At 38.8% G+C, this 18,009-nt stretch overlaps 7 protein-coding genes across 7 annotated transcripts; 2 read left to right on the top strand and 5 right to left on the bottom strand.

Annotated features, from left to right (window-relative positions):
* Positions 1-123: 123 nt before the first annotated feature.
* GCK72_009304 (uncharacterized protein) lies at positions 124-3,409 on the bottom strand (the record flags this gene model as incomplete). The annotated part of the gene is made up of 7 exons (XM_053727308.1): positions 124-226; positions 324-715; positions 823-954; positions 1,326-1,448; positions 1,568-2,825; positions 2,874-3,083; positions 3,297-3,409. 7 exons carry the CDS (start codon positions 3,407-3,409, stop codon positions 124-126), a joined length of 2,331 nt encoding a protein of 776 aa, XP_053586885.1.
* A 271-nt stretch (positions 3,410-3,680) lies between these two features.
* On the bottom strand, positions 3,681-5,226 carry GCK72_009303 (uncharacterized protein; the record flags this gene model as incomplete). Its single annotated transcript, XM_053727307.1, has 6 exons — positions 3,681-3,915; positions 4,184-4,341; positions 4,619-4,747; positions 4,797-4,894; positions 4,947-5,025; positions 5,074-5,226. The coding sequence occupies 6 exons, from the start codon at positions 5,224-5,226 to the stop codon at positions 3,681-3,683; spliced, it is 852 nt and encodes a 283-aa protein (XP_053586884.1).
* A 1,911-nt stretch (positions 5,227-7,137) lies between these two features.
* GCK72_009302 (uncharacterized protein) lies at positions 7,138-9,703 on the top strand (the record flags this gene model as incomplete). Its single annotated transcript, XM_003098105.2, has 9 exons — positions 7,138-7,194; positions 7,280-7,398; positions 7,490-7,622; positions 7,673-8,275; positions 8,327-8,485; positions 8,675-9,082; positions 9,130-9,234; positions 9,283-9,432; positions 9,494-9,703. 9 exons carry the CDS (start codon positions 7,138-7,140, stop codon positions 9,701-9,703), a joined length of 1,944 nt encoding a protein of 647 aa, XP_003098153.2.
* Positions 9,704-12,719: 3,016 nt separating this feature from the next.
* On the top strand, positions 12,720-13,395 carry GCK72_009301 (uncharacterized protein; the record flags this gene model as incomplete). Its single annotated transcript, XM_053727306.1, has 3 exons — positions 12,720-12,768; positions 12,982-13,235; positions 13,288-13,395. The coding sequence occupies 3 exons, from the start codon at positions 12,720-12,722 to the stop codon at positions 13,393-13,395; spliced, it is 411 nt and encodes a 136-aa protein (XP_053586883.1).
* A 110-nt stretch (positions 13,396-13,505) lies between these two features.
* GCK72_009300 (uncharacterized protein) lies at positions 13,506-14,212 on the bottom strand (the record flags this gene model as incomplete). The annotated part of the gene is made up of 3 exons (XM_053727305.1): positions 13,506-13,835; positions 13,887-14,033; positions 14,084-14,212. 3 exons carry the CDS (start codon positions 14,210-14,212, stop codon positions 13,506-13,508), a joined length of 606 nt encoding a protein of 201 aa, XP_053586882.1.
* Positions 14,213-14,475: 263 nt separating this feature from the next.
* On the bottom strand, positions 14,476-15,201 carry GCK72_009299 (uncharacterized protein; the record flags this gene model as incomplete). Its single annotated transcript, XM_053727304.1, has 3 exons — positions 14,476-14,796; positions 14,872-15,111; positions 15,181-15,201. The coding sequence occupies 3 exons, from the start codon at positions 15,199-15,201 to the stop codon at positions 14,476-14,478; spliced, it is 582 nt and encodes a 193-aa protein (XP_053586881.1).
* A 354-nt stretch (positions 15,202-15,555) lies between these two features.
* GCK72_009298 (uncharacterized protein) lies at positions 15,556-16,157 on the bottom strand (the record flags this gene model as incomplete). Its single annotated transcript, XM_053727303.1, has 4 exons — positions 15,556-15,660; positions 15,709-15,838; positions 15,885-15,972; positions 16,022-16,157. 4 exons carry the CDS (start codon positions 16,155-16,157, stop codon positions 15,556-15,558), a joined length of 459 nt encoding a protein of 152 aa, XP_053586880.1.
* Positions 16,158-18,009: the final 1,852 nt, after the last annotated feature.

Genomic DNA, 18,009 nt, shown 5'->3' with positions numbered 1-18,009 from the left:
GAAAGCACGACACGACATAAAACATAATTCACATGTATGTACTAAACATTAAAAAGGAGAGGGCCGAAATATAGAATTTGTCGAATGTCGATGTCACACAGATTGCAATTTGAGAGAGGATCTTCAGTTCTCTTCATTTTGACGCTCCTCGGCCAAGATCGTTTCGAACGAGAATGGACTGAATTGGTATCCGAGACCTCCGTAGAATTTGGATTGGAATTCCACCCTGAAATTATATTATAAATATTATAGTTGTATACAGCTTGATGTATTTCATTTTAAAAAATGCTCAGAGATTGAATTTCCTATTGAAAAAAACTAACCAATGAAGACGAAGTGCGTGAAGGAATGCAGAAAGACCCTCCATCAAAACGAGAATGAAGACAGACAATGATCCGAAAATGAAGAAGAGAACATAAGTGGCGACAGCTCCAGCATATCCATCCAAAACAAACGCATTACGGAAAACCATAGTCCAAAGAACATCAGAAAGTTGAGCATGAGCCAGTGAGAGAGCCCAGAGACGAAGGTATGAGGCAGTGTGTGAAACACATCCAAGAACGAATTCAATCGTGTGAATAGCCTGATAAACCATCACATCTCCCATATCAAGTGGTCCATCACCGTGGCCATGTCCGTGTCCAGCCGGCTTTGGTGTCTGTTCTGGAGCGTGAACGACTTCAGCGTCGTCTTGAGCAATGTCAGCACGAACACTCTGAAAACAGAACAATTAGTTGTCCGAGGAATGAGTGGTTTGAAAAAAAAGTGCAATAATGTGTGAATCCATGCAGTACACCAATCACCACGTGAACTTTACAATACCTGATTTGTCTCTCCAAGATTACTGTATCTCGCTTGTCGTTTCTCTCGATGGTACATAAAGTACGGTTTTGCGAACAACATAATGGGTACCTGCACCAACGCCAAAATCACAAGAACAGTTTCGATCGTGGCCTGAAGAGATCGGAATTCATCTTGGTCGAAGCATGCGAATTCAGATGACGTCGATGTTGATCAGGAGAAGAGTAAAGATGATGAGACGATGTTACACCGACGAATACGAATAATCATGCGTGACGGGGATGGGTTCACCATAACTATCACCAAAAAATCAGTTATTCCCACGTTAATCAGATTTAAAGTAATTAAAGGGGCCAATGAACAGTTTTCCGAGAAGAATATTTGTGCTCCGTGCTCGGATCACAAGCATCGCATTCTCTGAAGACTTCAAAAAAAAAGTCACCACTATTAAAAGAACGACACAATATTAAATGACACAAAACGATATGAATGGGGTGCGTGCTTATAATCTCTAAATATCTCACCAACTGTCGATGACCCCCCTCGCGCCGATCTTTTTCCTCTTTCCATAAGAAGTAAGGCTTTCCAAAGAGCATTACGGGAACACACGCGATCGCTACCAGGACGAAAATTGTTTCGAAGAATGACTAAAAAGATAAGATTTTGGATTAAATGATTAATGTATTCATCGGTGAACATCTTCTTGTCTTTTCATTCTTCCTGATCACCAAGTCATCTGAATTCAACGAAAGAATATTATACTCACCTGTCCTGGATACCATGTGCTCAACCAACACTGAGGATATACGTCTCCGCGCTCATCCAAAAATCCTGCATTACGCCCTTTCATCATAAACATATTGATTAATCCGATAAGCAGTGATGGAGCACAATTCGTTCCGGGATACGTGTAGCCGAGTACTGATCCAGCAGTTGCTCCGAAGAAGAGCCATTTGGCAAGGATTTGAATGCAAAGATAAATGAATATTGAGGAGAGGAAAATCATTTGTGGAATGAACATATACTTGATATCAAGGTCTGATTTGAAATATGTGAAATTTTGATAGGAGAGAAGAACACCGAATGTCATTTGAGCAATTCCAAACAGTACGGACATTTTCATTTTCATCGAGTTGAGGAATGAGAGTTTGTTTCCTTCAGCAAGATTCCACACGGGATCCACACCAATTGGATATGGACTTCCATCGTAAGCCAGCTCAGGGACTAGAATTAATTGTGTTTCGGATGATTTTTCACCGCCGTCCAATAATGCATCAATTGTAGTGTGATCAATAGAGTTTGACCACGACGATCCAAATGCATTGATACTTTTTGAAAACACGTCATTGTACATAAATCCAGTGTAAATCGAAAACACTCCCATCAAGAAAATGACATAGCGTCCTCCGAAGAAAGTCTGGAAGATTTCATCTTTGATTCTTGCCGCCTCCAATTGTTTCTCTTTGAGAATGAAGAATAGAGCAGCCAGGAACATGATGACTCCATGACCCATATCACCAAACATTACTGCGAACAAGAATGGGAATGAGACCATTGTGTAGGGAGCTGGATTGATTTCTCGATACGTGGCAATACCATAAGCATCCACAATATTTTGGAATCCTTTTGTAAATTTGTTGGTCTTGTTGTAAGTGGGCGGAGCCTCGTGTGTATCCATTCGATTCAAAATCGACGGAACTTGACTTCCACTCTCATCTGTTCCACGTTTCAACGCCATCTTTATACGTTCAAGTTCGGCAACTGGACACCACACCTCAGCAATCAGACATTTTTGTGTTACATCAATGTTGAACAAGTTCAGTGTATGATAGATGGATTTGATCTTTCGAACTTTTGTCAACCACATTCGAACATTCTTCGATGCAGCCACTAATACACGATGACGATGATCTTGGGTTTGTCCGAGAACTGTCTTGAGATCCTCAATACGAGTCATCACACCAATTGACATCTCTCGTCTCTCTTGAGGAGTATCTGGACATGGATATAGTGTGGCACGAAATCTGAAAATAAAACGTATAGCATACAGTTCGTTTCCCGTGACAACTTACCCTTCACAAATCTTCTTAACCTTTGTCTTCAACTGATCTCCTTGGAAGAAGATAATGAAGACACACTTGTTAACTGGATCACCGGTTACTGTGTCATTGAGCACGTCATCGATTTCACTGGTGCGGAGGAACACATTTCCTCGACATGCTCTCCAAAGTAGACGCTCGAAAGCAGGGAGACGTTCACGTTGAATTACTCCAGCCACAAATCTGAAAAAAAACATTATTGAAGTGCAAGAAGCAGCGAGAAATAATAAGATAACTCAAAAAGCGAGGGCCGGTCGGACACAAATCTCGCGCGCACCACCATCACGACACAGAAAAATGGAAGTTTAGAATCAAAAAGGAAACAACAACAAGAAAATGACACGAAAAAGAAGACTTCACATAAAATTCATCATGGGGGAGTGGGAGGGATCCTACCGTAATTGAAGTTTGAGTGGTGACATTGCATCGCTGAATCGAGCCGATAGTTCCTCCTCGTCTGCGCTGAGCACATCTCCGATCCCAGAATTTTCTGCTGATGACGCGATCATGTCTTCGTGCTGCAGAATCAAACAAACACATCACTACATTAAAAATATTTCTTGTTGGGTTTGGTGGAATCATGGGGAGAGAAGAGGAGAGCTTTAGGAGGATCCAAAAGTATCATACCTAAATTCTGGCACACCACCAATGACATCAGAATATAGTTCAAGAAGAGTAAAAATGTGTGTCAGGAAGCAACCGAGCAAAACCATGCAACATCAAGGAAAACAGAAAGAAATATAGATTTAGAAGTACGACAACTAGAGGAGAAGAGAAGTCTCACCCAAAGTTGGCGAACATTGCACCACCCGGTGCTCCTCCAGCAGCAATATGTTGAGTCAATTCGAGTCCTTCTTCAGTTTCGATTGCAGCAGCCGCTGGCAGCATTTCCCCAGTACCAGCCTGTGTTAGTGAAGAAGAGTTTAGGAAGAGAAGGACTAAGTGATCAGAAAGAAAATTGATGAGAGTAGAAAGAAGGACTTCTTTTTGGAATGAAAGAACTGCCAGTGGTGAACTTCAATTATATTCGAAGCCAAGTAGATATATTTTTTGAGCGTTTTCAGTTTCCACTAAAAAGTTTTAACTTCCAAAATGAAGAAGGGTGTTTAGTAAAAGAGAAAGGATGACCACAACCATCACACCCAGGACGAGGATAGGGATAGGATAAGGACAAGACAGGAACAACATTCAGGACTAGGCACGACAGTGTAGTGATGGTGAGCGCTCTCTTCGATTTAGTAGTTTCCGTCCGTATGTCGCAAGGGTATTCAAACGGTACGTACCCGAGTCGGAGCATTGCAGCTTGAACTGAAAGTCGTGCTGAATCGTCTTCAATATCTCCACCAATATCAATGAGTGGTGCTTGCTCTTCTCGTTCTGACGATCGACCTCTCCGAGAGCTGCTGCCACCTTCCAAAATCCGCCACCGATCATGATCAACCTGTGATATAGGACAAACCAAGTAGTGAGAAAAAATAGCGACTAGTTGTAAGAATATGCTATTTCTAATTAGGCACAAAACACTTTACAACAACAACTACGTCCGAAAACGGGAAATTCGATCCCTGGAAATTTTTTCAGCTGAGAACTACAAAATCTAGAAAAAAGCATGCCAGAATTTGAAGGATTAGAGAGATGAAAAATGACGTGAGAATTAGAGAAAAGAGAATGTTAACGGGTGTGAATTGAGAAACCATTCAATAAAAAAAAGTATTTACCTCCTCGAAGAAAGTTTGAGTCTTTCGCAGAATATGTTTCAACTCGGTGAGTTCTGAGAAGTTTTTCTTAAGAGTTTCCTCGTTTTTGTTCACTTCTCGAAGTTCGTTTTCTAACTTCTCGAATGTAGCCTAAAGCAAAAATTCATATAGAAATTTCGTCTTTTTTCTAAATACTCGCCTCTAAATCAATCATTTCTCTTGGCAATGGAGCATCAGGGTTCTCTCCGGTGTCCAACATAGGAATTTGGTCTTTTCTGATTTCATGTTCGAGGAATCCTGAAGAAAAATGAAGAAAATGAAAAAATGTTCGTAATTCCAAAAGACATACTCAGTTTTCGTTCCATCTCGTCGCATCGTCTCACTTCATTAACATATTTTCGCTGGAACGCGCTCACATCTGGGTTCAACTGGAAATTGTAACGTTTTCTCTTTGAAAATAAGGCTAAAACACTCACATCACGGAATTGAACAAGTCCGAGCTCTCCTAACTCTGCGACACATTGATAGGAAGCATCTGATTGGAGATAAAGCTGAGCCAGACACATTTGTTCACTTCGATAAATGCCCGGTTGTGGCGGCTCCTCGCCAGGAGTCACGTAATCACCCATTGTCGATTCTGAAAATAAAAATCTATTGAAAGAACAAGAAAAAAACACTGAAGTTTTACGAAAAATAAACAAAAACAGAAGACGTGGAGGTTGAAAAGAGCATGAAGACCACGGCCGAAGACCAGATATTGACGGGACTCTTTTGGAGAGGCGCCATGAAAAAAGAGTGAGGGAAAAGCAGAGAGGAGGATCGATACGAAGCAGCGGGGAAAAGTGAGCAAGAAGTGAGCAAGAAGTGAGCATAAGCCATTAAAGAAAATATGCTCCACTGAGAAGGAAGGAATTTTGAAATTCCAAAAGCTCACTTCTTCAAAAGAACATGGCAATACGAAGATCTATTGCGCAATCTAATCGATCCATGCAATCGAAATGACACGTCATTGGCGTTGGGGCGCAATTCTCCAGGATTTCATAGACGCAGAGAAAGAAATTACTAACTTTCAGGTGGCAAATTACAAAGAAAGTGAGGAAGAAAGAGAGAAAATGAGAAATTGGATAGACCGGTTATTGAAGGAAGAAATAACAGAAAACGTCTGTTTCCTCCCGCAATGTTTGAACACAGAAGAAACCATCTCTTGCATTTGCGAGCCAATGTGTTCAGCGTTTAGAAATCATAAATAATTGATTCGCTTTCAAAACATAAACATTTGACTCACAATTCGCTTAGTTTTTGAACTGAATCGATTCGGAAAGAGGACAAAATGAATTATAAATGAAATTAGTGGGGCAAGATTGAAAGTTTGCGGAGAGCATGATAACACGGGGGAAAACGATAAGATTACGTTACGAGAGGTCAATGCTGCATAAGTTTGTTTGATGGTTTTTGTCGTTGAACGTCTAAAAGTGATACGAAAGAAGGAAGGAGAAAACGACTTTTAAATCAGGTTTTGATGGAGAATGTTCTATGTTGGAAGAAGATGTGGGAAAGTGTAAACTAGTGTGATAAGATATAAATGAGTTTTTTTGAGAGATGAATCGCTGGGAAACGATTTGATATTGCGGAAAAACTTCAAGGCGCATAGGTTCAAAAGTAATATGGGTCTCGCAGCGATTACAGCTTCTGGTGATCTGAATTTTTAATTGAGAGGTCTAATATTTCTTTTGGTTTTTTTTTTAAATTCGCTATTCGGCTAAACCTTTTTATTTAGAATCTGAAAACATTAGAAGTGATATACTTTGTTGCTAGACCTGAAATTCATAACGAAAATAACAGAAATGTTGACATGGCAGGCAATTCTGTCTGTCGAATGAATTTCACAATCATTTTATCAAAAATGTGGTAAAAGAGAGAACGTGACAAACAAAAGCAACATCTGAGTCATAAGAAGGCGAATGAAAATAGGGAAAACGGAAAAGAAATCGAAAGAAAACTTATGTTCCCATTCCAAGATAGTACTAATTAGCAGATCTATAACAGTTTTCCGAATAGAAAAAAAAATGATAAAGAAAACTGAACATTTGAAGGAAACAAGTTTGTCAGATGATTTTCTACACTTTGAAAGATACATTTGATATATCTCACTTTTGATTGATCAGTACATAAGTGTGGAAATCAATAAAATACTGCTCCGGTGATCCAAAAAAGGAATGTCACGACGTTCTCCGACTGTCAAACAGCCCCTCCTTCTTCTCTCCGCTCGTTTCTCTCTCTCTCTCTCCTTTCATTTTTCTCTCTCCTGTTCCTTCTTTCCCTCTCTCCAACAGCAGACAACAGCCACAGAAATGTTGCCCTCTACCGTATACACACTCTCTCTCACCGGCCAATCGTTGCGAGACCAGCGCGTTGTTTGAAATCGGTTGTTGGCTGCTGAGAAAACACCCGCCATTTCAAAGTTTTTTTTCTCGCGCGCGCATGTACATCGATTTTTTCGATCCGGTGCTAATTCAAATTTCCGAAATTTTCAGAATAAAATGTCGTCGGCGGTGAGGAGTCCTCGTAAAAAAGTTCAAAGTGACACATCCGACCCGGTCAGTTTTATTGAGGGCTATCGATTAGTGATCGGGAAAGATTAATAATGAACAATTTGCTGGAAGTGTGATATAGTTTTTTCAGGATCGAACAAGTTCACCGTATCGACTTCGGGACACTGCAAAAGTGCCATCAAGATATCGAGATGATGAAGTATACTTGTCACCGACTCGAACTAATAAAAGAACTGGATCTCCAAAGAAGTTAGTATTCAAAAGCATTCAAAAGAAATTAGCAAAAGTGGCATACTTCGAAATTTAAGCATTTTCATTGTTTCTCAAAGCAAAATTTCAGGTCTCCCGCAAAACGTCTGAATGGTGGTCGAGATTCTCCTTCTGTCAGCTCTCTGACACGGAATTCCAGTCTTACAATGCTCGCAAAAGCAGCTCTCGACTATGAGTCTTCCAGTTGTGCTCTTGAATATATCGTAAGTTTCTCTTCTCTTTGATTCTGATAACAACCCCGAAGTTCTTTCAGCCAAAAGAAGAAACTCGTCGACCGACCAGAAGAGCTCTGGCTCTTTCTCCTCCAACAACTACTAATGCCAATGATCTTCTCGCGAAAGATTTAGAAATGATTGAAATGCATCAGAATCTTGTTGCTGGTTTAGATGATCTCAATAATCCTGAAAATATGACGACAGAGGCGATGGAACATCGAGATGCTCAGTTATTTTTTAACATGTTCAGTACGGATCAAGAGAGAACTGCAATGATTAAACAGTTCAAAACTTTCAAAAATCAAACGAGTGAGGATGTGAGCACTTTTATGAGATCCAATATAAAGAAGTTGTACAATTTGCTTCGATACAAAAAAGCTCGTCAATGGGTGATGTGTGAATTCTTTTATTCGGCCATCGACCAACAAATATTCAAAGAAGAGAACGAGTTCGCTTCAATAATCAAAGAATCATTCCCAAACTTGAAAAACTGGAATTTGACACGTGTTGAGTGGAGAACGATTCGAAAAATGCTCGGAAAGCCACGTAGATGTTCCAAGGTATTTTTTGAAGAGGAAAGAATGTATTTGGAGGAAAAGCGAATGAAAATTCGAAGTGTTTATGAAGGAAGCTATTTGAATGTAAGCCTGAAAAAAGTGAAATCAACTTCTGACTTTTAGTTTTTCTTACAGGATCCGTCAATCGATTTAAAAGATCTTCCAGCAAGACTTCCACGTCAAATGGTGGTCGGAAATAGAGTTTTCGCACGTATACGACATCCATATGATGGTATTTACTCTGGTTTAATTGATGCAGTTATTCCGAAAGGATTCAGAGTAATCTTTGATAAGGTTCGTGTTTTCATTTGTCTGGGTGTAATCCTATGTTTAGCTTCACATTCTTCTGGAATTATTATTTTAACACGTTTTCTGTGTTATATTTTTTTTGCCGAACAGGTGTTATTTCTATCAATCTTTCGTTAAATGATGGTAGACATAATGTGTCAGTATCACCTGTTCTTCTATTCAATATTTTTTCAGTCTGATATACCACCAACTCTTGTCAGTGACACTGAAGTTCTTCTCGATGGAAAAACCGAACTTCTCAGTATTGCATACTTCATCGAAGAAGCCAACTCGAAACTTCCCACCGGTGTTCGCCCATTCGTCGCGGCTGTTCGTGATCCAAATCGTCCACATTTATGTCGTGATGAACTCGTTTCGAGAAAGATAGAAAGAGGCGGACCGCTGAATGGTCCGGATGATGAGCGATTAACTGCGAGAAATTCTGAAATGGTCGGAAATTTCCCGTTAAAGTTCTTGGTGAATCTTGTGAAGTTGACAAAGTTGATCGAGATTAAAAGAGGATTGGTCAAAAATCTGAATGATTTGAATATAGAGGCGGAGATGCAACATTTGACAACTGAAAAGTATTCCACTGTTTTTCAGGTTTGTTAGCCAGTAAATTATTTTTGAAACTTTGAGTTTTATTTCAGGAGAAATACGCAAGAACCATCATGGATCTCGAGCATGTAAATCAGAATATTGACATCAACATGAATGGAATTCAAGATCATCATATGTACTTCTCATCTAACGATGTAAGAATTGAATTCTATCGGAATAAAAATGAACAGAAATCTTTTCAGATTTCCACGACAAACATGAAGCCAGAAGCAGTGAGAAAGATGTGTTATCAACAAGCTGGTCGATTTGTGGAACATTGTAATCAAGGATTAAATGTAGAAAATGTTCATGCCTTGACTTTGATTCAAGCATTGACTGCTGTTTTATTACAGGTGAGTTGAATGATGATTATTTTTATACTTATTCCCAAAAACAAACCTTCCCGTTTTACAGGTCCGAGCAATGGGCACTCAAAAAATCTCAGCAGTTGATCTGCAATCCCTCAGTGATGTCATCGCGGACATTCGAAATCAGATAAATCCCCGAAACGTTGCATTCTTCGAAGATTTCGTAGAAGTTCATCTGAAGCAGTTCCATACGATAATGTTGGAGACTGGAGCACTTTCTACGTCATCTTCCACTTCGCATTCGAATAGAAAGTAAAATTCATAATTTTTACAATACCCACCGGTCATTTGTTCATTCTCTTTTTAAAAGTGCCTCATCTCATTCTTTCTCACATCGTGTCTTTTTGCCGCTTCAACCAAGTCATAACTGATCAAAAGTTTCTATTCTTATTTGATTCCTCTCCTCAGTTCAACACCAACCTCTAACAAAACCCCAATGTGCCAAAAAGTTCTTTTATTTTTCACTCTTTTCTCTCACTTTTGCTTTCTTTTGCTGGGTTTTCTATTGTGTATGTGTGCTCGTGCTTCCTCAGTCAATTCACGCGTTAAATGCATTTTGTAAATGTTTTCTATTATTCCTCATTTTGTTATCAATTTTTACTTGTGTGCCTAGATTTATAAATCGCTTTGATTAGTCTTCTTCTTGCTGTGCAAGTTAAGATATGTTTTTCTCTTTTTCCGACGTTGACAGATCTGGAACTCTGCCATGCTCCTTTTTCAAGAAGACTCGAGAATATCATGGTTATCTGAAATCTGAAAAAACATTAAATTCAGTTTTCTTGATCGTAGATGCTTCCTTCGCTCTGAAAAAGGTGCCCATTGCATGCATTCAGTTTTTGCAGAATGTTTGCATTCTTGCGGCGGGTACTCAACAAAAATTGGAAATTCTTACCAAATCGTGAGCGGATAGTGTTCAAAAACAGAAAAGAAGCGTTTTTCGATTTCGTCAAGGTGTCCTGAGCCAATATTTTGTGGCAAATCGGTCTTGCCGTCATAGCTTTGTGAGTAGTTGCGTTTTCAATTAAAAAACCAGATAACCTTTTTTTCTAGAGAGTTTGCATTTCCGACGCCGGATATTGTTTACGATATAAAGAGATTGATTTCTCCAGACTTTGATTTGTATTGCAAATCCGGTAATCTGGTAGATTTCGAAATGGACTTTGAGAATAAGTTGAGATCAATCCGTAGAGAAGAGGTGCGCAGTTTGGAGCAGTACACGAATGCGAAGAGTCCTGAAGCAAAGTTTGGTGGAGTCAATTAAGTTGTTTTTCATCTTTTAGGATTTTTCTGTTTTAGTTGGTTCTATAATTAGGTCTCTTTTGTTATCTTCATCGTTTCTTTCTTTCTTGTTATAGTCATGTGGTTATAAAAAATTTTTCTTCTAATTTCTCACCTTTTCTCCTCTAATTGTTTATTTTCAAACGGTTCCTTATCCGTCTCTCAATCTTTTAATTTCCCCCTTTCTCTTCAAGTTCCCGTGTACAGTCACAGATTTTTAGGGCAAAAACTCATTGACTACACCTCTCAATGACTACATTTTCTCATTGACTCCACATTCTCAATGACTACATTATCTCATTGACTTCATTTTTCTCAATGACTACACTTTTCTCATCGACTACACCACTCATTGACTACAAAATTCGAGAAATGCTCTCATTGACTACATCTCTCTGAAAGACAGTCCAGCAGACCATCTGAATTTATAACATATCTCAGAAGCCTTATATTCCAAACAGGACCAGAAAAGGTAGCGGACTGACCAAATTAGGAACAAGTTTTGGCAAATACTCATTTACTACCTACTCATTTACTACCAATTGCTCATTTACTACCTTACTCATTTACTACTTCAACTCATTTACTACCATTTACTCATTTACTACCGTTTGCTCATTTACTACTTTTACTCTTTTACTACCGTACTGCTCATTTACTACTTCACTTTTCACCATTCTCTTAGGCTTAGGTTTCTTAGAAATTCGGAAAACAATTGACAGATACGATGAATAACCGTTTTCGTCAATTTTTTCCGAATTTCTAAGAAACCTAAGCCTAAGAGAATGGTGAAAACTGAATCCCAGCATATCGCTCTAAAGTAGTAAATGAGTAAAAAGTAGTAAATGAGTAATAGTAGTAAATGAGCAAACGGTAGTAAATGAGTAAATGGTAGTAAAAGAGTAATGGGAGTAAATGAGTAATGTAGTAAATGAGCATTTGGTAGTAAATGAGCAGGTAGTAAATGAGTATTTGCCACAAGTTTTCACCATTCTCTTAGGCTTAGGTTTCTTAAAATTCGGAAAAGAATTGACAAAAACGAAAAACGATTAATACCCGTTTTTGTCAAGTTTTTCCCCGAATTTTTGAGAAACCTAAGCCTAAGAGAATGGTGAAAAGTGGTCCCCCACAAGAATCACTCAGATTGGGTAAACTTTGTTCCTCTTTCAGCACACTGATTTGGAATCCCCGATTATTTTTCAAATTTTGGGTACTGTACTGGTCAAAAAAAGTAAGACAGTCAGTGAGGGTGCGGCACATGCTCAAAGCTGACTAATTTTAACTGAAAAGCTGCGAGTATCGCGTTCTTTTTTCCTAGTACTGTAGATGTAGTCAATGAGAGCATTTCTCAAATTTTGTAGTCAATGAGTGGTGTAGTCAATGAGAAAAGTGTAGTCATTGAGAAAAATGAAGTCAATGAGATAATGTAGTCATTGAGAATGTGGAGTCAATGAGAAAATGTAGTCATTGAGAGGTGTAGTCAATGAGTTTTTGCCGATTTTTAGAACTTCAAAATGGACAAAACCAAGAAGCAATCAGCTGTCGGTCTCCAAGAGACTCAATCTCTAGCATCGGCACTTTCGGAGCAAAGACCAAAATATGTACAGATTGTAAGACTTATTGTTAATAACATTTTGATTCATTAAATAGAATTTACAGCTGCAACAAGGGAAAAATGGATCCGCTAATAAGAAACCGAATGGAAATAAAAACAACAAGGGCAAGAACGCAAGTTCAACCAGAACGAAGAGTTGAAAGCGAAACTTTTGGAGACTGGAGACAAGATGGTCTCGGGAACCGTCTATGAAAGGTTAGAAACAAACAATTTTATTCACTCTTTTTTCATAGCAAACCCCTGGTTTTCGACAGCTAAAATATGTCTTTTTCAGCCTTGGTCGAGAAGACGAAGCTACCGTACGAGAAGCTTGACACATCATCTGTTATCTGACGTGCCAATTCGTTATAACAGAAAAGCTAGAAAGGCAATTCTAGGCATGAATAAGGCAAAAGATGTTCCATCGAAGTTGAAGATTGGAGGGGATTGTAAAGAATCTTCTTTCCCCAGAATTTGCAGCTGTTGCTGAATTCTGGACACAGTGGAGACAGACTTGCTGCCGCTTTCAATGTTTCCAAAAGGTTTTGCAAAATAGAAAGTCTGAATTTTCTTAACAAAAATGTATTTTCAGAGAACAAGATGATTTGTCATTCGCTCGCACACTCTTGCCTCGGAAGCCGCCAAAAATGGAAAGTTCACAGATGTTGTACCGGTATTCTTAGACGGAAAAAAGCCGAAGACTATCAAGGAAGACAACGGAATCCGTGTTTCCACAAATGAGAAGCTGTCGACTCTGAAGCCGGACTTCGTGAAGCCACATGGAACTATCACCGCTGCCAATGCATCTTATTTGACTGACGGAGCATCGGTTGCTCTCATTATGACTGAGGAATACGATCTCGCCAATGGATTCAAACCAAAGGCATACCTGAGAGACTATTTGTATGTTGCACAGGTAAGATAAGAGAACAGTAAAGAACTGAAACTCTAACATTTTACTTTTCCAGGATACAAAAGATCAACTCTTGCTTTTCCCAGCCTACGTCATTCTAAAGCTTCTCGACAAACCTGGACACGGAGTTGGAGCCCTTAGTGAATCATATAAAAATTTTTAATTTTTAAAGAGTTGTGAAGTTTCCCAAAAAGCCCTCAAATAAAATTTTTATTTTTAAAAATTTTTATTAAATTCAAAAAATACAAGTATTTGAGTTCATTATATCCTGTCTCATTTTTCAGAAATAAGACCAGGCGGCACATATCCTTCCACTACACATAATTGATAGTTACAATCGGTGGCCTTCCTTTTCCTGCTGTGTTGATCGTTGGTTAGTCTTCGTATAAGACATCCAATATTGTCGGTTTCGATCGTCGATCCAACATTTCGCACTATTGCTGATCCAGAAGCAATGAATGATTCCTTGGCGAAAACGCCCGTAACGACAACATCCGTCGACTTTCCAAGTTTCGAAAGTTGTCCGATAAGTTCATTGTTCATCATTGCATTCAGCACCACCGTCGTAACATCCTTGCCAATCAAATTTGACGAGTTTGGTATCTAAAAATAAGTTATTTGAGTACGGAACACACGAAAAATATTCCAGCTTACGATTCTATGGGTAATCAGCAACGCTCCTCGTGGAACGTTGTCAACTGTTTCGCACTTGAGCCAATTGATGTCGTTCTCCTCTTCTATTTGGTTCTCGGAAGACGTTGTACTCCTCGAAGTCGAGATACAAATTCTGTCTTCGTGATTCTATTCGAACCGAGTTCGTCAATCAATCGAGCGGAAGCATCATCATTCACCAACAACGCCAGGAAAACATTTAGATGGCATCTGTTTCGTTTCGGAATCTTTTCGTAGTAAAGAAAGAATGATTTTTGTGTGCTCGGGGACATCAGGAAAGCGAAAAGTCCTGATTGTTCAGTCCCCATTTCTGATGGTTCCGGTACCAGTCCTTCATAGAACAATTTTTCGTATATTTGTCTTCTTTGGTGCGAATGGTCAATCAATTCTTTCCGTTGTTTCTCATTTAGTCTTGCATTTAGAATTTGGCATAGATTTACGGCTTGATCTTTTTCGGAAAAGCGACCTTCGTTTCTTTGTTTAGCGTACGAATCCAGTAGCAAGGTGAGCAACTCTGGTTGCCACCGGTGAAATTTAAACTCAGCTTTTTTCATGAGTTTCATTCCTGGAGTTATCGGTATCGTAGAAGACCCTCGAAGTTCCTCTCTCCCACATAGATCACGTCGAGTTTTATTTCAATGTTCTTCTCTTCTTCAGTGAGAGATCGCGATAACAGCGAAGCGAAGCGATGCACTCCTTCCAAGATAACGTATCGCGTGTTGTCGTCGTTGGGAACTGCCAGGAGTGGAATCCCGCTGACATCTTCGTCGAACAACTTGTCTATTGGCATCTTGTTAAGAGAGTTGACCGTTTCTTCGTAGATGGGACGGAATACTCCTCCTCGATAGCTCATTGAAAAGAGATCTCCTAGTGCAGTTGGAACACGTACTTGCTGAAATTAAAATTATCCATTCAATATGTACTTTCATTCTATTTTTGTTTTCAAAAGAATTACTGAAATACTAACCTCAAAGGCATATTCGACCATCGCGTTCAGATCCGACTTCTCATTTTGTTTCTTTTCTTCTCTTCTCTTTCCTTCTCCTTCTTCTTTTTTTCCTTCTTTGCCTTCTTTTCCTTCTTCTCCTTTTTCTTCTCCTTCTTCTCCACTTTCGCCTTCTTCACTTTCTTCTTCTCCAACTTCTTCTTCTTCTCCTTCTCCTTCTCCCCACACGACTACGAGATCTGGGCTCCAATTAACAGACTTCTGAAAAATTTCCGAAATTCGAATTTTGTAAATCAGTTTTGCTTTGAAAGCATTCAAAGTCTCTCTCACCATGTTAAATTCGAAGAACATTGTTGAGCGTAGATTTTGAAATTAGAAATAACTTTTTGGACACGTCGCAAAGATTTATGGCAAATTACGTCATGCAACGTGGAATGTCATGTCAATGAAAAAATAAATCAAAAAACTCACGCGTGAAAAGATTTTTTGTTAGTTAAAGATTGAAAATTTTTTGAAAGTTTATTACTGAAAATTACGGTTGGTATCAAGGGAAATAGAATTTTTACTGCTCCCTATACCCTGTTTGACTCTACCGTCTGCCAACTTTATCTTCTGGGAGATTAGAGATTGTGAAGTAGGAATTGAACTGTTTATTTTATCAATAGTTTATGTGCAACTCATAGTATTACAAAAAAAGACAATTATTTAATCCTTCTTCTCGAATGCCATACACACACTGTTGATACAGTATCGTTCGCCAGTTTTATCCTTTGGCCCATCGTTGAATACGTGGCCGAGATGGGCGTCGCACTGAAAGAATTTATAGTCGAAAAACGGATATTCTTCTAGATAACCTACCGTTTTGCATCGTACTTCAGTACGATTCATTCCATGTGATCGATCTTGAATTCTGACGATATTCGCATCTTTTCCAACGGATTCTGAGAATGCCGGCCATCCACATCCAGCCCAAAACTTTGCGTCCGAACTGAAAATATAAAAATGACTTTTTCGAATATTTCAATAAAACTCACTTAAAAAGTTCAGAACCACAACAAAGACAAACATAACGCCCCTTCTCGAAATGATCGTCAAATCCGCCAGTATGAGGTGATTCCGTTCCTGAAATACGAAGTGATTAACGGGAATTTTCGATAGAATGAGTGCCTACCAGACTCTCTTGCCACTCTATACACCTCATTCGGCAAAACTTTTTTCCAATCGCTTTGACTGATATTCTTCGGATTTTTGTCTCCTCCAATCTTCGTAATTCCAACATCTTCCATTCCGAACTTTTTGGTTGTCATTGTTCGGAAAATCGAGAGAAATGTACGGCGAAGAATCTGAAAAATTAAGGAATTTTATCGGTAGAAAAATAACTTTGAGAGTTCAAAAACTAACGTTTAGTGAACGTCGGGCCAGAAAGTTTTGTTGAAAAAGAGGCAAAAGATACGAGAAAACGAGTTTCCCGTCCGACAAAATTTTGGCTCTTTATGATTTAACGGGGGTTTTAAGAATTAACGGGGGTTTTAAAAATAGACGGGGGTTTTAAGAATAGACGGGGGTTTTCAGAAAAAACGGGGGTTTTGAGAATAAACGGGGGTTTTGAGAATAAACGGGGGTTTTCGACAAGTTCTATTTACTTATACTAAGAAAACCCCAAAATTGTCAGAAATGACTACAGTCCCTCCAGTATACATTTTTTTCATTTTTTTTCATTATACATTTTTCGGCGTCTTCCTTTTTCATCAGACGTAGAGGACAGTTGTGGAATGCGTGTAGGAGGGACGTATATTCCATACATCTCCCTGTGATGGCACAGTATCTCATGAGTACACCAACTCTCCGTCTCTTCCCCTACTATGTTCCTATTCTTATTTCAGCTTTGCCTCTTTATTTCTGTACTCTCTTGGACATCTCTAACTGACAAGGGAATGACCCTGAGTGAAACGCGAGATTCTCAACGATGTTTTTACCAAAGATGAGCTTTACCGAGACTAGAACAACACTATATGTTTTAGTGGCAACAAACTCGTTTCCAGCGAATGGCAAACATTTTTCTTTTTTTTCAAAATTTTTTGGTCGAGTCACTTTGAGACACTGTAACTTTGTTCATTTTGAAGGTTTTCATAAAATTCAAAGTGCTATGGAAAGGTGAAAATGTGGGCTACAAAAAAGTTAACTCAATTTACCAAAAAAGAAAACCAATTTACCAAAAAAGAAACCTAGAAAGTTATAAATCAAAACGTGAAAATTGACCGTACTCATGAAATCAGAAAGTGGCCATTTTCGAAAAAAGGTCTCGGGGAACCACGTCTATTCGATTTCCCGTGTTGAGTAAGGTACACATACATATTCAAATATATGGCTCACCTTTCATTTTAGAGACTTATTTTTAATTTTTCAAGTTTTAAAGCCATTTCCACGTATCCCTATACATGAAAATCGTTAAAAAATCTATGGTCGCATTAGTTTCATCAGCGATCATAAAGTTACCAAAACATGATAATTGTTTTCAAAAAGTGTGTTTTGACATGTTTTAACAACATTCCGCCAAGATCTGTGGTTTTGCGTTTTTAGTTGAAAACTCGAACGTATAGGGATACGTAAAAATTGACTTGAAACTTGAAAAATTAAAAATAAGTCTCTAAAATGAAAGGTGAGCCATATATTTGAATATGTATGTGTACCTTACTCAACACGGGAAATCGAATAGACATGGTTCCCCGAGACCTTTTTTTTAGCCCGTACAAAAAATGCGATATCAGGTCATAACAATGAGTCCGTCTCAAATCAACAACGGTTCCTTCAAAATTACCCACGCTTCCCAAGTGAGTACTTATGAGATACTGTGCCATCACAGGGAGATGTATGGAATATACGTCCCTCCTACACGCATTCCACAACTGTCCTCTACGTCTGATGAAAAAGGAAGACGCCGAAAAATGTATAATGAAAAAAAAATGAAAAAAAATGTATAATTGAGGGACTGTAGTCATTTCTGACAATTTTGGGGTTTTCTTAGTATAAGTAAATAGAACTTGTCGAAAACCCTCGTTTATTCTCAAAACCCCCGTTTATTCTGAAAACCCCCGTTTTTTCTGAAAACCCCCGTCTATTCTTAAAACCCCCGTCTATTCTTAAAACCCCCGTCTATTT

This window comes from Caenorhabditis remanei, chromosome III, assembly GCF_010183535.1.
Source record: "Caenorhabditis remanei strain PX506 chromosome III, whole genome shotgun sequence".
Classification (NCBI taxonomy): domain Eukaryota; kingdom Metazoa; phylum Nematoda; class Chromadorea; order Rhabditida; family Rhabditidae; genus Caenorhabditis; species Caenorhabditis remanei.
This window is presented reverse-complemented; position numbering and strand designations above follow the sequence as displayed.